This window comes from Rhinatrema bivittatum, chromosome 10 (assembly GCF_901001135.1).
Source record: "Rhinatrema bivittatum chromosome 10, aRhiBiv1.1, whole genome shotgun sequence".
Taxonomy (NCBI): Eukaryota; Metazoa; Chordata; class Amphibia; order Gymnophiona; family Rhinatrematidae; genus Rhinatrema; species Rhinatrema bivittatum.
Window position 1 is genome coordinate 23,047,986 of NC_042624.1, and position 20,924 is coordinate 23,068,909.

At 40.7% G+C, this 20,924-nt stretch overlaps 1 protein-coding gene across 1 annotated transcript in view; it reads right to left on the bottom strand.

The window, feature by feature from the left end:
- Positions 1-469: 469 nt before the first annotated feature.
- HMCN1 (hemicentin 1) overlaps positions 470-20,924 on the bottom strand; it is a 688,208-nt gene continuing 667,753 nt past the window's right edge. Inside the window, 7 exon segments of the mRNA XM_029617466.1 lie at positions 470-2,073; positions 3,519-3,645; positions 5,365-5,484; positions 9,704-10,054; positions 15,144-15,272; positions 15,950-16,075; positions 18,398-18,511. Coding sequence (XP_029473326.1) covers positions 1,707-2,073; positions 3,519-3,645; positions 5,365-5,484; positions 9,704-10,054; positions 15,144-15,272; positions 15,950-16,075; positions 18,398-18,511 — 1,334 coding nt within the window. The 3' untranslated portion in view covers positions 470-1,706.

Below are 20,924 nucleotides of genomic sequence, written 5' to 3' on the forward strand. Positions count from 1 at the left end.
TTCTCCAAGCTGAACAGCCCTAACCTCTTCAACCTTTCCTCATAGGGGAGCTGTTCCATCCCCTTTATCATTTTGGTCGCCCTTCTCTGTACCTTCTCCAGTGCAACTATATCTTTTTTGAGATGTGGCGACCAGAATTGTACATAGTATTCAAGGTGTGGTCTTCACCATGGAGCAATATAGAGGCATTATGACATTTTCCATTTTATTAACCATTCCCTTCCTAATAATTCCTAACATTCTGTTTGCTTTTTTAACTGCTGTAGCACACTGAGCCGACGATTTTAAAGTATTATCCACTATGATGCCTAGATCTATTTCCTGGGTGGTAGCTCCTAATATGGAGCCTAATATCGTGTAACTACATTTGTTTTCCATGCCTGCTCTTCTTGGGATGGTGATTTTGTCAATCGGTTTCAAGAGTATCAAAGCAAATTGCAGTTAACAGAACTTGTAGCCCGTACAGAAATGTTCTTAAAAAGGTAAGCAAATCTTTATTTGCATTGTTTCAGATGCAACAGTTCTCTTTGGTAAAAAAACATAACAAAAAAACACAGTAAAAAAACACTTTTTTGGTATACTGCATAGAAAATTAACAAAAGAGAAAACGTACTGTACATGTTTCAGAAAAATAGAATACATCTTGGTACATTATTTCCAGAGTTTGTTTCTGCCTTATACAGTGTATTGACGCCAATTATCATGCTGATCCAGACTTGCTAGATAATGCTGGAATAAAAATACAACCTTTCATTAAGAATTCCATTTAACTGTTTAGGAATACTGAAAAGAAATAGTGCTGTAGGAGGTATAATAATGACCATTATAGCACAGAACCAGAGGAGAGGTTTGTACAATAAAACATCCTCTGTTGAAGATGGAAGTGGGTTCCTATTAAACAGGAGGTCTGGCTGAACCTACGCTTATTGTAGGGATGCTTCCTAAGACTGCTGTCTTTCAAGTGACCTTCTTGTTTATTCTCTGATAATGCCACCCAAAAGGAGGAGCATTGCCTAGAACGTTCTAAAACATTTTCATGCTGGCAAAGTGGTTAAAAACATAATGTAACTGGAAAAGAAACCAAACAAGACCATTAAGTCTTGGAGCAGACACAAGCACACCAACAATCTCATTCTTCCAAATCGACTTATCACTAGAGGGCCAGTTTTATGCTCTTTTCTGAAAAGACAACATTTCTAGGAACACCGCAATGCGATACAGAGGCTGGTGCTTCAGAATCGCTAGATCTCATTGTGAAATATTGGGTAAGATTAACAGTATTTTAAAGGTAATAGAACCACAATACACTAGCAACCTGCAGTGCCTGATATTGTAAACAGTATTCAATTTGTCAATTCCTAAAAATTCCCTTTCTTACGTCAGTGAAAAAGGACCATCCTATCCACTGCGGCCTGAGGTGCTGTTTCTACTAATGCATTCAGTTTTTCAGAAGTGTCCTTGGAAAATACCTGCTCCCATATAATAAATAAAGCAATTGCAAGGGCTCCTCTCCCATTCCATAAAAACTAGAACCACCAAAGAAGGAAGATTGGACATAGAGTGGTTGTCTTGGGAAAGTCGCACAAAGAAGACAACGGTTTTCAAGCTGCAAAGACAGCAACAGTCAAGACAGGAGGCAGGCAGTGACAATCCCCATAGGATCTATGACAGTGGTTAAGATAGTTCTGTAACTTCCTAAAGTGCTTTTAATAAGGATATGCGGACACAGCTATATAAACGATGAATGTAGTCTGATATTCAATGGTTCTATCAGTACTGTAGGACAATGATCGCACTTTCATCCTGTAAGTCTTTGGTTCTCTCAGAGCCTTGGTCGTGAACAAAACCCCTTTTAAATTTTCATCTCTTATGGCAAAGGGTATTGTAGGATCCTCATCCACCACAAGGAATGTTGTCCTGGGATGCATCACTCCATCTTGCGTGTAAGCAACTAGGCGGATTAAATCCTGATTGGCAGCAATTCCAAATGGAAGAGAAACAAGTTTGTATTCCAAGGCATAGGGGCTAAGAGCGCAATCCAAATCATTGGCGGGACAGTTCTTGAGGCAGAACCTATAGAGAAGCAGATAAACTCCAAATTACCTTTTACTGTAGTAGGAAGGTCTGGATGATGTAACAGTGAGCTCATGCCTTCTAAAGTTCATTATGGTAGGGTAGGTTTATGTTAGTTACATGAATAAGTTACAGATGCAGAATGCAACAGACAATTCCTATGTGCTCCATTTGGATCACCTACGTCATGTTTGTGAATGACGGTCTCCCAGCATGTGAAGATGTGAAAGAAGTACAGAGAGAGTTTAGAATAAAACAGATGTTTTCAAACAACCTAGAGCTATCACAGATCATTCACTAAAGCATTGTATTTTTTTTGTTGTTGTTGCTTAAGTTATATTGAAAAGAAACTGGGCTTGAAGACAATCATGACTTTCAGGCACCCTGCACGTCTGCCCCTTTTTAGCAGTGTTGCCCTTAGGTGTCAGGTCTGGTGAAACCACTGTGATCAGGATGTGTCAGTAAGTTAGTTCAGTTCTCAACAGACTCCACTCTTGTTTATGAGGTGCTAAAGAGGAGTTTTGAGCCTGACTAAAAGACCAGCACCCATTTGATGCAGGGGGAATTCAGGAGTTGAACCAGGAGAAGACAGTCCCGCAGCCTTCCAAGGGAATCGATCCCTCTATAGGGAAGGCTCTAGAAGCAGGAAAATGGAGTTGTTTCTACCCAGGAAAGTTGGCTACATCCCAGGGATGGGGGTGGCCAAGGCTTACAGGGAGGAAGGCATCTCAGAGAATGAATTTGTTTCTGACCCATTTGGGACTCATTTGCCATATGGGGCATCATTCACCAGTATTTTTTGGACTATGTGTTGCCCATCTTCAGTACCAGAAAAAGAACTTTTATTTTTCACACAACAAATCTGTGACTATGTGGTGATTTAGTGTAGACTGGCCTGGTGAGTGGAAGAGCCCCAGTAAGAAGCAGCCTTGAAAGGGAGATCTTTTCCCCTCTGGGAGGTCATCAGGCTGGCCCTGGTCCATACCATGATTGGGGCGGGGCTATATCAAGGGTATATCCTACTGTACTCATATGTAGAGGATGTGGTGGTCAGATCAAAAGTGGAATTTTCAAATTATTCACAAAAGGACATGGGTTTAACTTTCATTTTTCCTGCCTTTATAGGCTCATATTTTAAATGACCCATTGATTCTGAGTTAATTACCCATGATTTCACCATCATTTTGCAAAAATCCCTACATTTCCAGGAACTTTGTTCCATAAAATCCTGTAGCAAATAGCTTTAGAAGCGAGAAAAAGGTGATGAAGTCCCATGAAGATTCTTCAAAAAAGGGAGAAATGTACTATTTCACACATCCTTGTTTATTTGGATGTCTAATTAAACTTGCTGGCAGAATTTTCAAATGTCCTGGTTCCCACTTTCTGTTGGACAGCTTCTAGATGATTCAGTCAACCTGCCAGCAGCAGCAAACTCAAGGACTTACCCAGAAAGAGGATCCCGTTGGTAGTTTGGAGGACACGGCGTATCTATGCACTGGTAGCGTCCCCTCATATTAAAGCACATGCGATTTGCTCCACAGAGGATGTTCTGTTCAAGGCACTCATCAATATCTGATTGCAAAACAATACAATGTTCACTAAGGCTCGGGTAAGCCCAATATCAAGATAGAAGTGAAGTGTGATCCATAAGGTGAATAGATATTTGCAGAGCAGAACTACAGGACAGGGCATTTTTCATTGCATCCCACAGAAAACAGGTTTGCAGTTGGTCTCTGATGTATTTGATAAGTTAAAACATTTTTCCATGTGCTTATACATAAAGAGGGCAATTTTAACACAGACCCATGTAGGGCTGTACAGGTGGATTTCAGTCTTAGCTTTCAAGGCTGTGAAAATTACTGGGTACACACTTACCCCTGTGCAGCATATGCAGACAGATTTTTGCCTGCGTGGAAACACGTGTAAATGTGTATGTGTACTCTCGAATATTCAAAGTATGAGTGGAAATGGCTTTCCCGCATCAATTCTGCCCCAGGAACGCCTCTCTAGTACATGCAAAATCCTTTCCATGCATACAACCCCCTCCCCCCCTGACTAATTTTCAAAGAGCTCATTTACACATGTAAAACGTTTTACACACGTAAATACTTTTGAAAATCAGGCCCAGAAGTCCCCATACTGTCTTTTCTTCATGCAGTTTTCAGTGGATTTAGTGATAGTAACATAGTAAACGCTGACACAAAAAGACCCAAGTGGTCCATCCAGTCTACCCAGCAAGTTTTTTTATTTTTGTAAATGTTTTATTTTTTAAGGTAGTAACTGCCGCTCTGTGTGGGTTTATCCTCACACCTTCTATTTGGAGTAGTAACTGCTGCTCTGTGCTTTATCCCCATTACGTGTATTATAGGTCGGAAGTGAATGAAAAACAAGATACATTTTGGAACTCTTGCTTTTTCCTAGTGATGGTTTCTGTTAAGGTATGACATACCACTAAAATACTTTTTCTTAAAGGAAATAGCAGTCCTCTTTGTCTCTCTCTCCCTTGCTGGACTGATACTAATGAATGCTCCCCCCCAAGTTGCTTTGTTTAGCTGAAAGGGGAGGGTCCATGGAGGAGATCCTTTGACCAATAGCAACCTTGTTAAAACAAGACCCTCAAGTGCTTTTAGTTCATAAGCTCAGTGCGCAAACAATTTTTAGGAAAGCGGCACTAAGCTGTAATGCAGGAGGGAGGGAGTCCAGCTAGTGAAGCAACACTCACGAGACAAAATAGTGTCCTGGGTAAAGGTTGCTTTTGACACCTCCTTTTTCTTTTGGACTTGCGTGCTGCTCAAAGACTGGCTCAAAAGGGCAGCATGGTGCCCCCACCCTGGCTTAGGGCCCAAGGCAGTAAACCTTTTGGCTCATTTCTTGTGCCAGACCTGGGAACAGGAGACCAAAACCTTTTCCAGCTGCTAGGGGAAAAGAGGAAGTAGCAGCGCAGGAAAGAGGAAGTAGGATTGAGTTGTTGCAAGAGAGATAAGGGTGGAAAGGAGAGGGCCAGGGTTGGAGGCAAAACAAGACAGATCTAGGGAGAATATGGAGAGTGGAAGGAGACCCCACCATATCACACTATCTCATTTATGGCCTATCTGCTATAAAATATGGAATTTGGATAAAGTGATAATCATCCAATTTTCTTCAGGCTAAAGTCAGAAGGTTGGTTTGAGTAATGTGAAAATTATGCTATTACTGTTCACATTAAGTGCCTCACTTTACACACAACGTGTACAAATACAATGCAGTCTTAAAATAAGCTGGTGAAAAAAGAGTTGAGAATATTTTTCATACCTTGACAGGTTTTCCCATTGGGCATGAGACGATATCCAGTAGGACAGAGACACTGATAACTTCCTGGGACATTTCTACATTCATGCTGACAAGCATCTCTGTTTTCACATTCATCAAGATCTGTGAAACAAGAAGATATGAAAAAGAAACGTGTTCAAAGGGAACTCTAAAACGTGAATATTTCTTAAACTGGTTATCATTTTTCAAAGCTTCCTTTTTAACTGTTTAGATCCAAAAGAATAATGAGTACACAGAGGCAAAGCAGAGTCATTGCACCCCAAACAAATAATGAAGAAATGCACCCAAACCAAGAAAGTTCTGTGACAATATATACAGCCATAGAGGTTTTCCTAACCTGCTGCAATGCAGGGGAATTTATTTATTTATTACTGTTTCCATGCTAAGAATTCTACCAAAAATATCTGGAAGGATACTGAAAACATTTCTATAATGACATGTAGTGCAGCAGCACTCTGACAGTTTTGAAACTGCAGTAAAGAATAAAACAATTTGTAAAAAACCCCATTATTTAAAAATTGTAATTAAATATTTGGAGACAAATATGACCAGTAAAATATTTTATTTTCAGTTTAAAATCACTTTTCAAGTTTCCTAAAAAGAACATGCACAAAAAAAGGGGAAAAAAATCGCCATATAAAATCTTTAGAGTATTATTTAAAAGAACCTGAACTTTATAAATGGACTGTTACCCAATAAAGAATTAATTGCACCAGAGAATTAGGATGAATGCATTTTCTCTAGGATCACCTGGAAGAGGTTACATGTATGGGGTTTAACAGCTAATACCATAACTGAAAAAAAAATTAAATCCCTCTTTGCAATTATACTTTCATTAGCTAATCTATACATTGTAAAAAAAAAAAAAAAAAAGCCGTACACTTGTTTGATCAATTCATGCGCGCACTGACTGCTATCCTACAATCATACCTAAGAAACACTCTTCACCTCTTCTGGATGTACTTGGGCAGTTGCACTCTTTAGCATCTCCAGAACTACAAGACCCACTGCACGGTGCTTTAAGAACAAGCACCACTGCAAAGCAAAACGTTGCATGCTTCCTGCCTGATGCACAGCTTTTCAGCAGGTTTGTATCTTGCAGCCATATTATGCCACCTTCTCGTGGGGAGCAGGCACGTCATGAAGTGCCCTGCAGCTGCTGGCTCAACATGGAGCACCAGCATTAAACAATACATTTCTAGTTACCGTCTCCTCATTCACAGACTTATTTCAGTCTGGAACATAAGCCTTTTGAAAAACGTTGCCATGCCAGTTGTCTTTTAAGGATACTGGCATTACAATAATTCAATTGTACACAAAATAAAATATTGTACACAATAATACAATATGTGTACAATATCATCGATAATAAATCATTCAAAAAAGAACTGAAAACCTGGATCTTCAGCCAGACTTTCAATGATGATTTAAGCAAATTACAATTGTGATGCCTTAAGCCTCCACCTCCTTCTCCCCTCTTCTCTTTTCCGCAGATATTTACCCCTTCCTCCTCCCACTGCCTCCCCCTCTATCCCCCCGACCCCTACCTCCCACCCATTCCCCCCCTTCTTTCCTTCATTTCCCACTCATACTTTCTTGTATTTAGAGCATGAGTTTGTATATACCTTCCTCGTTTTTTGTTTCTATATTCATTTTCGTTATTTGGCTTAAACTATTTTAGTTATTTCCTGTTACAACCTGCTCCATGACCTGTTATATGCATATACTTTTGTTTCACTACTTGTTCTATGTATCATTGTTTCGTTTCAATGTAAACCGGGGTGAAGGCATGCGCTAAACCTCAGTATATAAAAGCTTTAAATAAATAAATAAATAAATAAATAAAATATTCTGACTATTCTACTGCCATCACACTACACACATGCATTATTAGAGATTTAATCATCATAATCTCATCAGGTAATTATATTTCAAATAAAGTTCAACGCTTAAAGGGTACATTCCTAACTGAAACTGAAGGTGGCTGATTGTTCAGTAAGGCAAATAAACCCCCCTCACCAAGGAATATTTTATAACCTAAATGTAGGACCCAAAAAACAAATCGGAAGCCGATCAATGATGCTGGAAAGCAGGACAAACTGTAGTGATCGGCATAGAATCCCAGATTATACCGATCACTAAAGTTTGCCCTGATAACCTAAATGTATGCATAAGAGTCACTTCTACACAGGAATTATGTGCAGTTGTATGTCAGAATTGTTGTAGCAAGCTTAAAATAATTCATTACACTCCGTAATGTGTATGGAGGGGTATTGTGCATATTTCCTTTCTACTTCTTATCTTTGTTTCTCATTCATGTTTCTCCTGCGTGTCCTGGCTTTACTGTTTCCTGTCACCTCGTCTTCATTTTCCACAGCTCTTCCCCAAACCAATTCTGCTCACTTTGTCTCTTCCTTAATCTAGAACTTTCCAGTTATCTTTCTGTGCTCCACAGCCTTCTCCCCTCTGTAGCATTTTCCTCCAGTCACTTCCTTCCTCCCTGCCTTTACCCTTTTCTCTCTTTCTAGCCACCTGCAACATCTCTTTCCCTTTTCCCCTCCACATCTCCCTCTGTAACTTGTTCTCTGTCCCTTCAGCCTCCATCTCATCTCTCTCGCTCCCTACACCCCTCCTTCTGCCCCTCCCTCTGCAATCTATTTCCTCTTTCTCTGACATACACACTTTCTCTAAGATGGCCTCCTTAACCTCTTTCTATCCTCCCCGCCCCCAAGAGGTAGCAGCTCTTCCTGGGCAGGGGTATGGGACACAGCAAACCCGGCTCCACTAAGGCTGCAGGACACTGTGATTCCTGCTTTTCCTTGGGATTTGCTCCAACAGGGCTGTGTTGTGCAACTGACAGCAATGGGGCCCTGCAAGAAACCTCCCAGTTTATTAAAGGATTATATTTGGACAGCAAGTTGCTGAATTTAATATTATCTTCTCATCTTGTATCCATTGACACAGTATTTAGAAAACAAACTCCATTAAACTAATAATCTTGAAGTTCAGAGAATGTGGAAGTTGTAGCTGTATCAGAATTATGGTTCTACTCTTTATTTGGCATTGCCAACTATACCGAGAGAACTTTCATAGAAGATGTTATGCCCCAAAAAGGGCTAGAAAATGAAACATTACTATCGCTGAATCAGCACTGAATCCTGGCAGGTTATAGTTGTTGACAAATGGCTGTTGTAACTCACTGTTTTTTTTAGCTCTTTAATCATGCACATAGTTAAATAATACATTGTTTTCCAGTTAATATTTGGGAGAAAATCAGTTTGTGTGTCAGATTTTATTGCACTTCGTTTAGAGCGCCTTTGGTCATTAACAGGCCGATACAGTACAGTGCACTCCGACGGAGCACACTGTTAGCCTGCTCTTGGTCGCGCGTTTTCCCTTACCCCTTATTCAGTAAGGGGAGGAAAACGTGCGTCCAACCCGCAGGCACCTAATAGCGCCCTCAACATGCAAATGCATGTTGATGGCCCTATTAGGTATGCGCGCGGGATACAGAAAGTAAAATGTGCAGCCAAGCCGCACATTTTACTTTCAGAAATTAGCGCCGACCCAAAGGTCGGCGCTAATTTCTTCCGGCGCCGGGAAAGTGCACAGAAAAGCAGTAAAAACTGCTTTTCTGTGCACCCTCCGACTTAATATCAGAGCAATATTAAGTCAGAGGTCCCAAAAAGTAAAAAAAAATAAATATTGAATTCGGCCTGCGGCTGTCGGGCCGAAAACCAGACGCTCAATTTTGCCGGCGTCTGGTTTCCGAGCCCGTGGCTGTCAGCGGACTCGAGAACCAACGCCGGCAAAATTGAGCATCGGCTGTCAAACCTGCTGATAGCCGCTGCACCTGTCAAAAAGGAGGCACTAGGGACGCGCTAGTGTCCCTAGCGCCTCCTTTTCCCCGTTTTTACCGCATCACCTAATTTAAATACAGAATTGCGTGCACCGGCGAAGGGCTGGTGCGCGCGCCGGGAGAGCGGTCGTTCGTCCGCTCTCCCGCGGACTTTACTGTATCGGCCCGTAAGTGAATAATAAATGTAAGTAAGAATAAGAAAATAGTTGTTGGGCTTTTGACCTTCACAGCTGAGTCTGTGGGTAGGAAACAAACTAAAAGAAAACATATATTAATTGATAATTTGGTAGCTTCTGTAGTAGTGGGCTCTACTTAGACTTATAACCTCATTCCCTTGGAACAGTATCTCAAATCTGACCAAATATACATCATGGCAGTAATTCAATACTGCATTCAATATCTTTTATAAATAAACTTAAAAGTTCATATTCAAAAAAGACAGTTGTTAGGGCTGACATTTACCTATACATTTTCCATCTCTTGCCTCATAACCCTCAGGACAAGTGTCTTTACTATTCCTTTTAGTCCTGGAGACAGATGATCTGCTGTTTCTATACTCTGAGTAGGCGCTGTAGAGATTGGATTGCCTGTAATGCTGCTGGAGTTGATAGTAGTCGTTCCTGGGGAGGAACTGTGCAGTGCTATAGCTATTGGCTTCGTACGTGCCATAATTGGGCAACCTCTGCAGTCCAGCACAAGATTTCCCATCACCTAATACATGTTGGCCTGGTGGACAGATACACTTGAAACTGCCCGGAGTGTTGACGCACTGATAGGCACAAGGACTGGGCACCTGCTCACATTCATTTATATCTGTTCATGCGGCATGTCCCAGGACAACACATCGTGGAGAGGAGAAAGAAAAACACACAACACAAAGAGTAAATCAGTCCGAGGACATAGAACAAGAACCAGAAACCAATGAGCCAAGAAAGGTGCAGTGTCAGAGAACTCAACTCTACTTCCTCTTTTTACATAAGTTTTACATATCTTATTACAACAAGCTCGTTAGGCTTTCATTATTAAAGATAAGCTCAATACTAAATTGTTTATTGACCAAAAATAAACCACACATACTGCTAAGAATCCTAATATACGATTTAGAAGTAAAACATTGTACTTGCAAGAATTTGCTTGCTTGCAAAGGACACAGTAATAAGAAAGTATTTTTAATTTTAATAATAAAAACATAATCCATCTTCTTGCAATCTTTTATAAAGGAACTGAACAGTTAAGGCAATGGTTGTGCTTGGAGCAACGATAATGCTAGGCCTTTAAATGATCCGCGTTCACACAGCGACCTGAGGTTACTCTAGATGAGCTACGATTCCTCCACCAAAGTGAAGCCTTTGACCTGAGCCCTCAGTACATCAGAGGCAGGAGGAGACGTCTCTATGACTGCACAACCCGGCTGGGTTATTCCTGACTCCACAGGGCTCCCCAGCCAGCTCGGGGTCTCCTTAAAAGGGAATTACCGAATTTGGTTCTTAGGTATTTATTACTTTATTTTTCCCTTCAATGGGATGCTGAAAGTAAGTAAGTGGACAATTTTCAAACCTCATATAACTTAGCCCCCCTGCAAATTGTCCTGCGTGGATTTTTAGCTGGGTTGCGAGGAGACGGTCCCAGGGGAGGGGGAGTGTTTAGTTCAGGGAGAGGAAAACCACAGATGTATATTTCATTTTCAAAAGTACACGAGCCAATTCCCTCCCACCCATAGCCCCCCACGCAAAATAGCAGGTGCAAAGTACCCGGACGCTTTTAGTGGCTACTGTAAGCTAGCCATTTCCCTTTGAAAATGAGTCACACATGGTGAGTGGTATAAGTGAGCGTGTGCTTTGCAACAAGCTGTCCGCATTGGGACAAAGACTGCACATACCTTTTTATCTGCCGGCTTTGCGCTGATTTTCAAAGCACAAGTACGCTGCAGGTACAAAGTCTGCATGATGCCTTGCACCTGCTATCCTTGTGGGGAGAATTTTGCTGGAAAAGTGTGCGTCGTCTGGATTTTCAAATCTGGGCGCGCACTTTCAATATCCCCCCCCCCCCAGATAAACCCACCCCCGGGGGCACCTCTGCAAGATCTGTCCATTGTGAACAACGCACAAACTTTTAACTACATCAAGGGAGGACGATGTTTAGACTGCCGATTAACAAGCATGACACGCTTTTCAATTCCTTTGAAAGTTTTCGCCACACGTGGGAAACTCCCTTTTTTGCTTTCCTTACAACCCTTCAGGCCCACTGAAATACACCGCTCTGCTGCTGGGAAACTCTCAGATTTAATGCATGGGTTGTTATTATCCATTCTCCCATGATCACGCACAAACGTCATTAAAGCCTTCAGTGGAACAGATCTATCTTTGCTATGTGGTACAAAGAAAATATTCCAATCTTTCAATTTATGAGCCATCAGATAGAAGGTTAAATTTTCAAACGCTTAGTTGCCTTTTACGTGGATAGAGTTAAAGTCAGTGGATCTGAGGGTGCCACACATACTTTCTGGTAATGTGGTCTCTTTTTCTTTTACCCGTCAGAATTCATGCTGCAGTGTTTTGTAGTATTTGGAGTGGTCTTAGTGTTGTGTATGGTAATCCTAATAGTAATGCGTTGCAGTAACCAGTGCTTGCAAATATTAAAGCTTGTAGCACTGTTTGGAAGATTGTAGGTGTTAGTAGGGTTTTAATCTCCTGAGGATCATGAGCTTTGCATAGCCTTCCTTTTAAAGATATGTGTTGTTTCATGCTGAGTTCTGTGTCTATTATAACTCTGAGGTTCTGTACTTTGATAATTCTATTTTCTGGTTATTTTTAATCATAATTGTGTTTTGAATGACCTCAATATTCTTTCGTTCTAAGTGTAAAAATTCATTTTTTTCAATGTTAATAACTAGCTCCATTTGGTTTAGTAGCTGATAATATCTAGGTACATATTATCTAGGTTTAGTGTTTTTTTCAATTGTGTCATCGATGGGTAGGATTAGTTGAATGTCATCTGCATATATATAATGTATGATACCCAGGCCTGGCAGTAGGTGTATGTTAAAGAGTGTTGCAGACAATGCTGATCCCTATGGTACTCCTGTTTGAAGGTTTATTTTCTATGATATTATGTGTTTGATCTGTACTTGAAAAAATCTGTTATTTAGATATGATTTGAACCAGTTGATTGTTTTTCTGTGTAGTCCTATTTCTTCTAGTCTTTTTAGTAGTATCTCATGGTTTACTGTGTCAAAGGCTGACGACAGGTCTAGCATCATTAGAATGTAATGTTTTCCATTATCAAACCCTCTCATAATATTGTCTGTTAGTGAAAGCAGTAGTGTCTCTGTGCTGTAATGTTTACGGAAGCCATGCTGCGATGGATTCAGTATATTGTAATCTAAGTGTTCAGCCAGTTGTTTTTGTACCATTTTTTCTATTAATTTTGTGATTAATGGTAGATTTGACACTGGTCTGTAGTTGCTTAGGCTGGGTCAGAACAAGGGTCCATCAAGCCCAGCATCCTGTTTCCAACAGAGGCCAAACCAGGCCACAAGAACCTGGCAATTACCCAAACACTAAGAAGATCCCATGCCACTGATGCAATTAATAGCAGTGGCTATTCCCTAAGCAAATTTGATTAATAGCCGTTAATGGACTTCTCCTCCAAAACTTATCCAAACCTTTTTTGAACCCAGCTACACTAACTGCACTAACTACATCCTCTGGCAACAAATTCCAGAGCTTTATTGTGTGTTGAGTGAAAAAGAATTTTCTCCGATTAGTCTTAAATGTGCTACTTGCTAACTTCATGAAATGCCCCCTAGTCCTTCTATTATTCGAAAGTGTAAATAACCGATTCATATCTACTCGTTCAAGACCTCAATCATATCCCTCATCTCTTCTCCAAGCTGAACAGCCCTAACCTCTTCAGCCTTTCCTCATAGGGGAGCTGTTCCATCCCCTTTATCATTTTGGTTGCCCTTCTCTGTACCTTCTCCATCGCAACTATATCTTTTTTGAGATGCGGAGACCAGAATTGTACACAGTATTCCAGGTGCGGTCTCACCACGGAGCGATATAGAGGCAATTTGACATTTTCCGTTTTATTAACCATTCCCTTCCTAATAATTCCTAACATTCTGTTTGCTTTTTTGACTGCTGCAATACACTGAGCCAACATTTTAAAGTATTATTCACTATGATGCCTAGATCTTTTTCCTGGGTAGTAGCTCCTAATATGGAACCTAACATTGTGTAACTATAGCAAGGGTTATTTTTCCCTATATGCAACACCTTGCACTTGTCCACATTAAATTTCATCTGCCATTTGGATGCCGAATCTTCCAGTCTTGCAAGGTCCTCCTGTAATGTATCACAATCTGCTTGTGATTTAACTACTCTGAATACTTTTGTATCATCTGCAGATTTGATAACCTCACTCGTCGTATTCCTTGCCAAATCATTTATATATATATATTGAAAAGCACCGGTCCAAGTACAGATCCCTGAGGCACTCCACTGTTTACCCTTTTCCACTGAGAAAATTGACCATTTAATCCTACTCTGTTTCCTGTCTTTTAACCATTGTGTAGCGTCTCTTTTTTGTATTTTAATTTCTTGCTTAGTTGTGCTTGTGATTTTGGTTTTTAAGTTTGCAGTCCAGATGTCTCCCAGAGTCTCCAAGCTAGGGTCAATTTGAGGTTCTCATGGCCAGAATTGCAGATAGGCCAAGCAGCAAAGGATTCTGAGTGAGCCATAGTCTGAGCCATAGTCTCTATGTTGATTTCAAACGTCAGGCACACATATATCAAGCCTTGGCTGACCTTTTCCATTCTGTAAGGGATCTTCCACTCATTTTCAGCTCCAGTTTTGATTGCCCCTTCAACAGGTCAGATTTTCAGGATAAACAAAATATGAAAATTAGCCCAGGATGTTGATCAATTGAATGCAAATATATTTTATGAATATTTGTTAAGAGATGTCCTGACAACCAGACCTGTTGGAGGAACCCACTCCCCTTTAGGAGGCAATGGTATATTGGATTTAGCGCTAATGGTGGTGGGACATAAAGGAGATTTCTATGCCCAGTTCACTGAACTGCATGATCCATGCAAAGCTGAATGTTCCCCATGTTGTCCATAACAACGTAAAATCCCAAAAGTGAAGGGCTCCGTATCAAAAATGCGCACTTTGTGGGGTGTTTTGGTAAAGAAGCACACAACCCAAAATGTGCACAAAAAGTTACCATTCTGAACAGAGTTCGATAAGGAGCCAGTGCCACCCTGCAAGAAACTAAGGTACCTTTTCAATGTGTAATCTAACAGAAAAACCAAAATCCTCTAAAAAAAGCAAGCATAAGCACAAAGCTAATGTGATTTCAGCACTATGACATCTTAGAAATTCAGTTGCACATTGCAAAATACTTCAGATTAGGCTCAAAAAATATATTTTAGTGCTTGATACTTGTATTGGTTTTCTGGAGGTCTATTTAAGCCTACACATAGTTTTAAGTTTATTGGTGTATATATTTGATTTACTTTTACAATCACTTTCAAATACAATAAAATTGTGCATTTTGCCAAACATTTACCCGTATTTTGTCTGTTAAAAAAAAGCCTAACTGGGGAAACTGTGCATGCTTTTCCCTTTGCATGCTTTTAAAAAAGAATTGCAAACAGCTTACGGAAGATACAGGATGGTGGTGATCAGAGCTGCTACTTCAGTAAAGACTTGCCGCATACAACATAAAACAAGAACTTTCAAGATTATGACTGATGAAGTCTTATAAAATGTCAAAGAAAGCATAGCATCACTTTAAACACATGCATGTTGTGTTGGAAACAGCAGCCAAAGCACAGCCAGCTAAGCACATGAAAGGTGTTACTACATTGTCTAGGCAGGATTTAAAGGATACATACCCAGGCATGGCCTTCCAACTCCCTGGGATCGATAGCCTCTGGGACACACACAACGGTAGCTACCACGTGTATTCTCACAGATCTGGTTATATCTGCACTGGTGCGTGCCATCCCGACACTCATTAATATCTAAAGAAATGAAGAAGAGAGGAGGGGGGTCATGTGACACTAATGTAGCATCCATACCAACATTATCAGAAACCCAAATGCATATTATTGCCTAGTTTAGGTATTTGCTTCTTTATTTTCAAATGTGATGGAGTCATAAAAATCTCTTCTGAAAACTGGTGAAGAGAAGAAAAAGGCCAACGAAGGTAGTTGTCTTCCAGAAGTGCCTATTATGATGGCTACATTGATGACATAACTTATCTTCACTAGCTCTTTCAAGATGGCACTCCATGTATCCAACACCCTTCCATGATTAAACATTTCCTGATTTTGTTCCTGTGTTAAGTAATTACTTTTCTCTTTTTCCAGTTGTTTTAAAGATTTGTGATTTTTTTGTCTAGTTTGTTATTCTGCTTTATTAGTTTTCATTCGTTATTTTTAGAATGTGTGTTTATATATATGTATATTGGTTTTAATTGATTACAATGCTGTGAAGGATTTTTAAACTGCTATGATTGTATTGCTATGAAATGGTAAACAATCAAGAAAAATAAATAATAATATCATATGACCCTTTTGAAACTAATTCGGTGAGTAAAAAGAAAGCCAAGAGTTCCACCAGGGAGATGGCTTTCCAAATATGCAAATCGTGAATCAAACCATTACATTTTACTATGAGCTCATATCTCTATACTCACCAATGCATGATCCATTTTCTGTTTTTGTCATTCCATTTGGACAGAGATCTATGCATTTAAAGCTACCGCGTGTATTTTTGCACTGCTGATCAAGTCTACACACATTCTGTCTGCATTCGTTCACATCTTAAAAAAAAAATATACAGATATAATTTAATCATTTTTCTAGTCACTGGTAGCATAAAAGAATGACTGCCACCAACTCAAGGCTCCGAGTGGTCCTTCTCAGGGGCGGTAGATGCTGTGGCCCATTCATGTGCTCTTGGTGATTTGGGGATTTTGTCTGTAAAGGCGACTACCCCCGAGAAGTATCACCCCCTCCCCCCATTCCAAGGATTTGCCCTCTAAGGCCTCGGTCCCTCCCTTATGAATGCTCTTGGTAGAAACAAGGAACACTAATTCTGGTATTGCAAACAGTTGGCTATTTGTTCCAATTAACAGAAGCCAGTTTGGAAGCTACAAGTTACTTAATCTAGGCAAGACAGAACTGATTAGGATCAAATCAGGGGCACAGGATGACTCTTTAAGTTAGTGGTACAACTCCTCCAAACAAAGAAAGAAATGGAGGCCCCTCCTGCCTGCTGGAAAAGGTGCCCCATGGCCCCCTACCTCTTGCATGGAAGTCCTGCTTAGTAAAACAGGCAGGAAAGATGCCTACTTGCCTCCTGCCCCTTATGAATGAGACTAGTGCCATAGTGACATCACTACAAAATGTACTACAAAATGGCGCTGGCCGGCCATGAGATCAGCGCCATTTTGATCTCCTTGGAGCTGATCCCAGGGTCCAACCTGTGTCATTTGTAAGGGTTGTCAGAGAGGCAGGAGGTGAGTGGGCAATCCTCCTGCCCAAATCAGGACCTTCATGGGTGGACCCAGGGAAGCCTTGGGTTGGGCCTGGAATAGCCCTGGGGAGGCTATTCCATCCCCTCTACCTTTTTTGTTGCCCTTCTCTGTACCTTTTCTTGTTCTGTTTTATCTTTTTTAAGATGGGGCAAATAGAACTTCATATATTAATCAAGGTGCGGTTGCACCACAGATGAATCAGTATTATTATATCCTCCATTTTATTTTCAATTCCTTTTCTAATTATTCCTCATATTCTGTTCTCTTTTTGATTGCAGCCGCTCACTGAGCTGAGGGTTTCAATGTATTTATTTATTTATTTTTGTTCACACTGACATCGAGATCCTTTTCTTGGGTAACAACTTAAGAACATAAGAACATAAGAAATTGCCATGCTGGGTCAGACCAAGGGTCCATCCAGCCCAGCATCCTGTTTCCAACAGTGGCCAATCCAGGCCATAAGAACCTGGCAATTACCCAAACACCAAGAAGATCCCATGCTACTGATGCAATTAATAGCAGTGGCTATTCCCTAAGTAAACTTGATTAATAGCAGTTAATGGACTTCTCCTCCAAGAACTTACCCAAACCTTTTTTGAACCCAGCTACACTAACTGCACTAACCACATCCTCTGGAAACAAATTCCAGAGCTTAATTGTGCGTTGAGTGAAAAAGAATTTTCTCTGATTAGTTTTAAATGTGCCCCATGCTAACTTCATGGAATGCCCCCTAGTCCTTCTATTATCTGAAAGTGTAAATAACCAATTCACATCTACTCATTCAAGACCTCTCATGATCTTAAAGACCTCTATCATATCCCCCCTCAGCCGTCTCTTCTCCAAGCTGATAAGTCCTAACCTCTTCAGCCTTTCCTCATAGGGGAGCTGTTCCATCCCCTTTATCATTTTGGTTGCCCTTCTCTGTACCTTCTCCATCGTAATTATATCTTTTTTGAGATGCGGCGACCAGAATTGTACACAGTATTCAAGGTGTGGTCTCACCATGGAGTGATACAGAGGCATTATGACATTTTCCGTTCTAATACAGAACCCAGCACAGTGGACCTGTAAGGATTTTTTTCCTTATGTGCATCACTTTGTTCTTGTCTAGATTACATTTCATCTACCATTTTGATGCCTGGTTTCCTAGGTTCATAGGTCTCTCTGCAATTCTTCACAACCTGCTAAATTAGATGAGCCTAATAGTCCTTCTCTGACATCATTTGCTGTAAGAACATAAGAAATGCCATGCTGGGTCAGATCAAGGTGACAAGTACCCTGCATATCTAGCTGTAGCTTTCTTTAGTCTACCTGGCTAATGTTTTAGGGACATTTCCTCTAGGAATTTGTCCAAATCTCTTTTATACCCCGCTATGCTAGTCACCTCAACCACATCCTCTGCCCACAGATTTCACAGCCTGATTGAGCACTAAGTAAAAAAAGTACTTTCTGTGATTTGATTTATCCAAGTATACTGACTTCCACAAGACACATCAAAATATGATGAGTTAAAAGCACTTCCTCTTCCACAAAAATCTCTCTCCTGAATCCATATCCACAGCTGAACTGCAACTTAAGTATCACTGAATGAAGTCTATTTCCTACCAATACATCGTCTGCCTTTGAGCTGGTAGCCCAGGTCACATCCGCAGTGGAAACTTCCTACAGTGTTCAGGCATCGCTGCTGGCAGGGGTTTAGCTCTTGACATTCATTAATATCTGTTGGACAATAGAAAGCAATATCTTTAGTTTTCTTTTTTTTTTTCACCCTCTGTTTTAATATTTGGATGGCCATCACATATTCATGAACTTTACGCTTTGCTGGACATATTAAGATCTTGCAAATAGGAGTAATGGAAATCCATTTTGGTTTCTCTAAAATCATGCATGCACAGTATAAGATCTGCTCCCCTCTGCATGATAATTACACAGGGAGCAAATTAACCTCGCCAACTGAGATGTCATATATATATAACATTGCTGCAACACCTCAAAGAAAGAGAGAGTAAATGATCATGGATTCCTCACCGCTGGTCCATGAACTGGTGCCAGTCTATGGCAATGTTTCACCCAGTCTGCAGAGCGTCAATGAGAAAACAACTCGGGGGGTAGAGGAAGAGTAGCCCACCCTGCCAGAATAAAAAGCCCTAAGAGGAGCTGTGGTCTGTGATGGCTGAGAAACAGTGCCAGAGCAAAAGCAAAGGTAGAGGGGGAAAGAAGCAGAGATAGAGGATTGATTAAATGCTTTTGCTTGGGGGGGGGGGAAGAGAAAGGAAGAGGGAGGTTTTCTTTTAGTATAGCATAGCTTTTATATGATCATAGTCACAAAGGTTTCAAGAAACAGCCCACATAATGAAGGCCAATACCTCAACTAGCAAATTTATTTATTTATTTATTTTTGGTTTTTATATACCGGAAGTTCCTATATAATATACATATCACTCCGGTTCACAGATAACAGAGATAACTATCGCCGAGATGGCGGTTTACATGGAACATATAGAACAGTTAATCTATTATAAAGTAGAATACAAACTAAGATCTACTAAGATCTACTAAGATCTACTAAGATCTACTAAGATCTACTAAGATCTACTAAGATCACTCCATTCTTGCTTCGACTACTTCATATTCCAGGCTATTTTTTATATGAACTAATAAATCAAGCCCAGTGAGAGCTTGCTATGGTCCTCTGGTTCCAGGCTGCCTCATTATCTTGAAGATATTTCAGAATGGATAATCAATTGTTGGCGTAAGCACAATCTGGATAATAAGGAGGGACCCAAAGTTACGAGAGGTGTCCGTGCAGTTGAACAGGACCAATGCCAAGCCTCTAGTTTTCACAGATTGGCAGCTTTGACCCGTTCCTGTTCTTCCAACTCCAGATCATTTTGGAAACTGTGACATCTCTTTCCAATCTCAGACCTTTCCACCATCATAAAAGCCGATGACTTCTCATGGCTATGTTCTGGTATTATCTTCCATATTGAAATACTTTTAAAACCTTATAGAACTGTGGCGAACCCTTGGCATCTCCACTACATGGCCCTAGTTGAGAATTTGGGTTGTGAGTGTCAGGAAGGGAGCATACCACTTTGCTACAGCACCCCCAAGTGAGGTGGTTACAGTGATGGGGTTCTGCCAGTGAAGTACATGTAGAAATTAGTAGGGCATCCTGAGTTAGGTTTTGGAGGAGTAGGGTTGTTTTTACTTTTGGTTTCCCTACTCATGGTGCTAGGCCTCAATGTCCTGGTACACAGAAGAAGAAGAAGGTAGATACTTTTCCAAAGCAAGCCTGTCTGGTAAGGTTGTCTTAAGTTTTGGATTTAGAGATTTTTGATACTAATTTTTTGAGTTTACTTGTGAACTCCTGGATCAGGGAGGGAAATACTCAGTCTTGGGAAGGGTAAGAGTAGAGAAGAAAGACTTGCTGACTATCTCATACCCAGTGGATGAACAGTGGTAACTCAATGTAGAAGCATTTTTGTGAAAATGTTGCCTTTTGGTTTGGGAGTAAGGTTATGCTACTACCCTTCCTGCCCATTAGTGAGGAAAGACATCCTTCCCACTGTGTGGAGAACTGGAAGTGCTTCTCCTGAGATTCTCTTATAATACCATCTGGAGAGGAGAAATAAGAGTATTTTTTCATCTGGCGATCTTCTCCTCCCTCCCCCCATGGGATGAGAGAGGAAGACTGGGGGCAGTGAAGTAGAAGATCTTAGGACCTCGGGAAGGGATTTCTGCTCACCTCTACAATACCCCGTCCCATCTGAGATTTCAGATATAGAGTGAGATAATTTCAGGATCCAAAATACTGAGGAACACCTGACTAGATAAAGAGAGTTTGGAGAAACAGTTGAGAAATGGATGCATCAAAGAGCAAGTGCCATTGCCATTGAAGATCTGCAGCAGTAAAGTTTAAGTTGGAACACCCACCCAGAGTATCTCATCTGGTTATCTGGCTTTCAACTCCATCCATACTGCACTTATTGAAATTAGCACCCACGGAAGAGGGCCACCCCCTACACCATGGCTCTCAGATCTATCCTCCCTCCTTTTTGGAGAATCCACACCAAAGGGTTCAGTTGAAGGTAACAGAAAAAACTCTTTCAAATAAAACCACATCCTCCAT